Source organism: Belonocnema kinseyi, chromosome 9 (genome assembly GCF_010883055.1).
Source record: "Belonocnema kinseyi isolate 2016_QV_RU_SX_M_011 chromosome 9, B_treatae_v1, whole genome shotgun sequence".
NCBI lineage: Eukaryota > Metazoa > Arthropoda > Insecta > Hymenoptera > Cynipidae > Belonocnema > Belonocnema kinseyi.
In genome coordinates this window covers 96,019,564-96,023,768 of record NC_046665.1, presented here as the reverse complement: position 1 = coordinate 96,023,768, position 4,205 = coordinate 96,019,564, and the positions used below count along the sequence as shown (strand labels likewise).

General features: G+C 28.8%; 1 protein-coding gene across 1 annotated transcript in view; it reads left to right on the top strand.

Annotated features, from left to right (window-relative positions):
- The window catches only part of LOC117180765, a 24,639-nt gene extending 21,364 nt beyond the window's left edge, over positions 1-3,275 (top strand). Inside the window, exon 3 of the mRNA XM_033373261.1 lies at positions 1,382-3,275. Coding sequence (XP_033229152.1) covers positions 1,395-2,078 — 684 coding nt within the window. The 5' untranslated portion in view covers positions 1,382-1,394 and the 3' untranslated portion in view covers positions 2,079-3,275. The remainder of the gene's footprint in view (positions 1-1,381) is intronic.
- The last annotated feature ends 930 nt before the right edge of the window (positions 3,276-4,205 follow it).

Below are 4,205 nucleotides of genomic sequence, written 5' to 3'. Positions count from 1 at the left end.
AATATTCTTTTAATATTCCTAGGAATTTTCAGAAAATGTTTTTATTCTTTTAAAGCCTTTCACAATTCTTGAAAATTTTTAAAATTTTCTTTTGAAATCTGCACAAATCTACATCTTGTTTTAAATTAGGCTATGATTTCAAGTTTTAAATTAATTTTGATTTTTTTAACTTCTAAATATCTCATAAAATTACTCAAATTTCTTCACAAATAAGAAATGATAAATTTTTATCTAATACATTAACATTTTACGAAAAGTTTTTCAAATTTTCAGGATTTCCTAAAAATTTTAGGAACAATTCAATTCATTTTAAAAGATATTTAGAAGTTCTGAAAATTTTTTAAAATAATTTCAAATGTGAACAAATTAAAAACTACTTCTAGATTTCTCAAGATTTTCAAGCTTTTCAATGATTTAAGGATGTTTAAACTATTTAAAATGAAAATAATTGAACTTCTAATTTAAGAAGTGTTCTATTAAAAAAGTTTCAATTTTTAATGTTTCTTACTTAAAATTCCTTAAAATAATATAATTTTGACAATTTTTAAGTTCATTGATTCATTTTTTTATTTAGAGCATTTAAAATGATAACGTGGATTTATATCTTTTGAACTGATTCTGAATCTTTGAACTCTATAATTTATAAAAGTTAATAATTCTAAATTTGGCAGCTTATCTGCATTTCATTTATACTTGTTTAATACGGAAGTGTTACTAATTTCCATTTTATACGTTTAACTTATTGAACATTTCAATACGAATTTTTCGAAAAAAAAACTTCTGAACTTCAATTTTAAAAGTTTAAAATTCACCAGTTCTACTTTGAGGGCTTCTATTTGCAGACAAATTTTTATTACTAACATGGAATTTTTTTTATCTTTAGTGTTCGATTTTTTGATTTCATTGACGGTGAAAAATGTTTCCGAACCGGGAAAAAAGCGGGAAATTACTGGGAATTTTTTTCCTTGTTTAAAACGGCCACCCTGAATGTTATATTCGCGAAATTCAAAACATGCAAGAAAAATTGACCGCACTTAAAGTATTAAATTTTTTCATTTGAAAACCGAATGGCTAACAATTTAACTTTGTTTTCCGAATTAAGTATACATTTTAATTAATAATTTGTATAAAAAAAGCTATTTTTTATATGTTAAATTTGAATTTTCGGTAAACTCCCTCATTAAAAATGTTAAGGTTCTATTTTAAAAGTTAAAACTTTAAAAGAAAACAAATCTTCAGTTATAAGAGTTAGAATTTTGAAATTCCAATGTCTGAGTCTGAGTGTGATAATTTCTTTTCTTATAGTGATAAGCCTCCCACCCATTCCAGACTATGATAAAATCCACATCTGAAAGTGTTGCTTAGTCTATCTTTCTTTCAGCGATAATTAAGAAATGGACGTTCCGGCTGAATATCTAGGTCCTGGAGAACATCTTGCACAACGTCAGACGAGTGAGATTGTAAATAATTCTCTCACTAGAGAAGTCGAAGTCATCAGTGTCGTCGATCCTCTATTGTTCTTCGTGAAATTACGAGAAGAGATGGACAGTTACTACACTTTAAAACAATCCTTGGCAATTTTTTATGGACCTGGAGGTCAAGGATCTTGTCATCAAGTTCCACCTTACATGCTGCGTCCATATTCCTACAATGTGGTCAATTATAATGGACTCTGGATTCGCTTCCTCGTTTTCAGTGTAACTTTTTCAACCAAAACTGTCCTGGGCATGTCTGTGGATTTTGGAAAAGTTCTCACCTTGGACATGACTGAGCAATCTTTTTATCCCTTGCATCGACTTTTTGCTTCTTTACCGCCACAAGCGATACACTGTAGACTTTTTAATGTTAAGCCAGTCAAGAGGAAAGGGTGTGAGATGAAAGGAGTAGAAATTTTGAATAGTATGACAGGTATTGATAGGAAATTAGGAGCTATTTTTGTTCAATTAGATCGGGAAATTATTGATACTTATGAAGTTGTTCTTGTGGATATTACTAATGAAGAACAACCTGTTTTTATTGTTGAAGAAATGATAGCTGCCGGGTGCGTCAAAATGAATCAACGCAAAACTATTTCGTGAAAGCTTAAATGACAATTTTTCATGAAATCAGATCAGTATTCAGTGAGGCACTCTAATTTTATTTTGTAAGGAAGACTCTTAATTGAAGGCTTGGAAAGCAGAACTGAACGAGCGCTCGAGTAGTAGGTAGTAGTGGGGATGACGCACAGAAAACGCGAAGACCGTTCCCTCTTTCGCCGCGTTTTCTGCGCGCCATCCCCACTACTACCTACTGCTCGAGCGCTCGTTCGGTTCTGCTTTCAGAGCCTTGTTAATTTTATTTTCATTTCTAATTTTTTGAAATGAAAGATCATTACCTGAGTATTACTTTGCCAAATCAGTAATGTGCGCTTTTTCGATTTTTTCGAGAAAATTGAGTTTGAAATATTCGTCGCCGTTCGATTCTCGCTGCCTGCATTTCTTAATCATCAGAATGTTTATAAACATAATTTCCTTTAAGTAATATTCAAAAATTATGCAAATAATAATTTTTTAATACCTTTTTTGACAGAAAAACTGAATTTTAAATTTATTTATTCACAAAATTGAAGTTCGTAATTGGCAGTCTTTCCTTGTGGATAATCATCTACCAGAAACAAGTATTTACATGTTGTATTGTTATTTTAAAATATTTATTTAATTTCATGAAAAAATGTAGGCTGAAAATTATTTTCTGTTCACAGCGATGTGAATATTTTTTCAATTTTTATCATTTTTCCTAAGGTACTGAAAGCAAGGCTTTGTTGACAAATAATTATTATCGCTCTTTAGCGATTCGTTAAAAACTTGAGATCTGATTTTTAAATTATGGATACATATTATGCTTTCATGAATATTCAATATGCATGTTTGCTCTATCAGAAAAGTATTTTATTTTTTAGAAGATTTATGACTGACAAATTAAAAGTTGAATTCTTTGAAATGATAATTCATAGCAGGATTAACAAAGAGTATGAGTAGGTAGGTAGATTATTTTATAATTAAACCGCAGTATTTAACTTGCCAGATTTACTTAAAATATTTATTTGAAGCAGTTATTAAGAAGTTAGATATATATTATTTATTGTTTAAAATTAATCGCAGATAAGTCAATTGCTAGACTTAAAAAAAAAACATTAGTATTAAGTTATTTATGTTCCAGTGGCGAGACTAATTTTCCATATATGCTGAGTTTCATATTGAAAGCTTAGTTTAGTATTTATAATGCCAGTATTTAGTTCTAAACTTTTGTTATCATTTTATTTTTATTTATTTTTTTTTTAAGTTTAAGTGAAATATAATAAATTCGTTTTGAAACGAATACAAAATATCGTATATTACGTAAGCCATTCTACAAGACTGTAAATATTTTATAAGAAAATACACGAAATTCGAAATAAATATTCAATCTATAAAAAATAAAATATTCCCTTTCTCGTTTATCAAAAATTCCTATACACTGAAAAAAAACATCTTGAATCAAGTAAATGTTTCTTGATTCAAGTCAATCGCATTTTATTATTCTCAAACTTTATTGTGTAACTTCATATAGAGATGTATTCAAATGTAGAACATTGTTCACTTCCAAGAAATCATTTCTGATCCACTTCAAGAATATATTTTCTTAATATAAGAATATGAAGGATCGGATCAATTATTGTTATATAATCTTCATTTTTTAAATCATTAAAACACGTAATTCTCGCACACTGTTACTTACAAATATAATCGCACGCTTAATCTCTTTGAAAAATCGCACTCCACGAGGATTCGAACCCTACCTAAACTACCTGAAGAACTAGTGCTCTAAGCGCGCGCTCTACCGACTTCGCTGTCGAAGCACTTAGATCTCTGTGACAAAATTTCGAGTAAGAATTTCAAGGCAGTGTCGTACGAAGTCGTATGGTGAACTCAACCATCTTCAAACTAAACGTTGTGGAACGTGATGATACTTGAAAATTTTCGAGAGACTTTAATATACCATTTTTTATTTATAAAAATTTCAGAATTGAATTTTACTTATTTTAAAAAAGGCTCTATACTTTTGTTTTCTTAATATATTTAAAAATATTATAAAATATCTAAAAGTAATAAACAATAAACAAAAATTCTCCATAAAATGCGCAGCTTTCAATTTATCCAACTCTTTTATTGTATATAATACTCTCT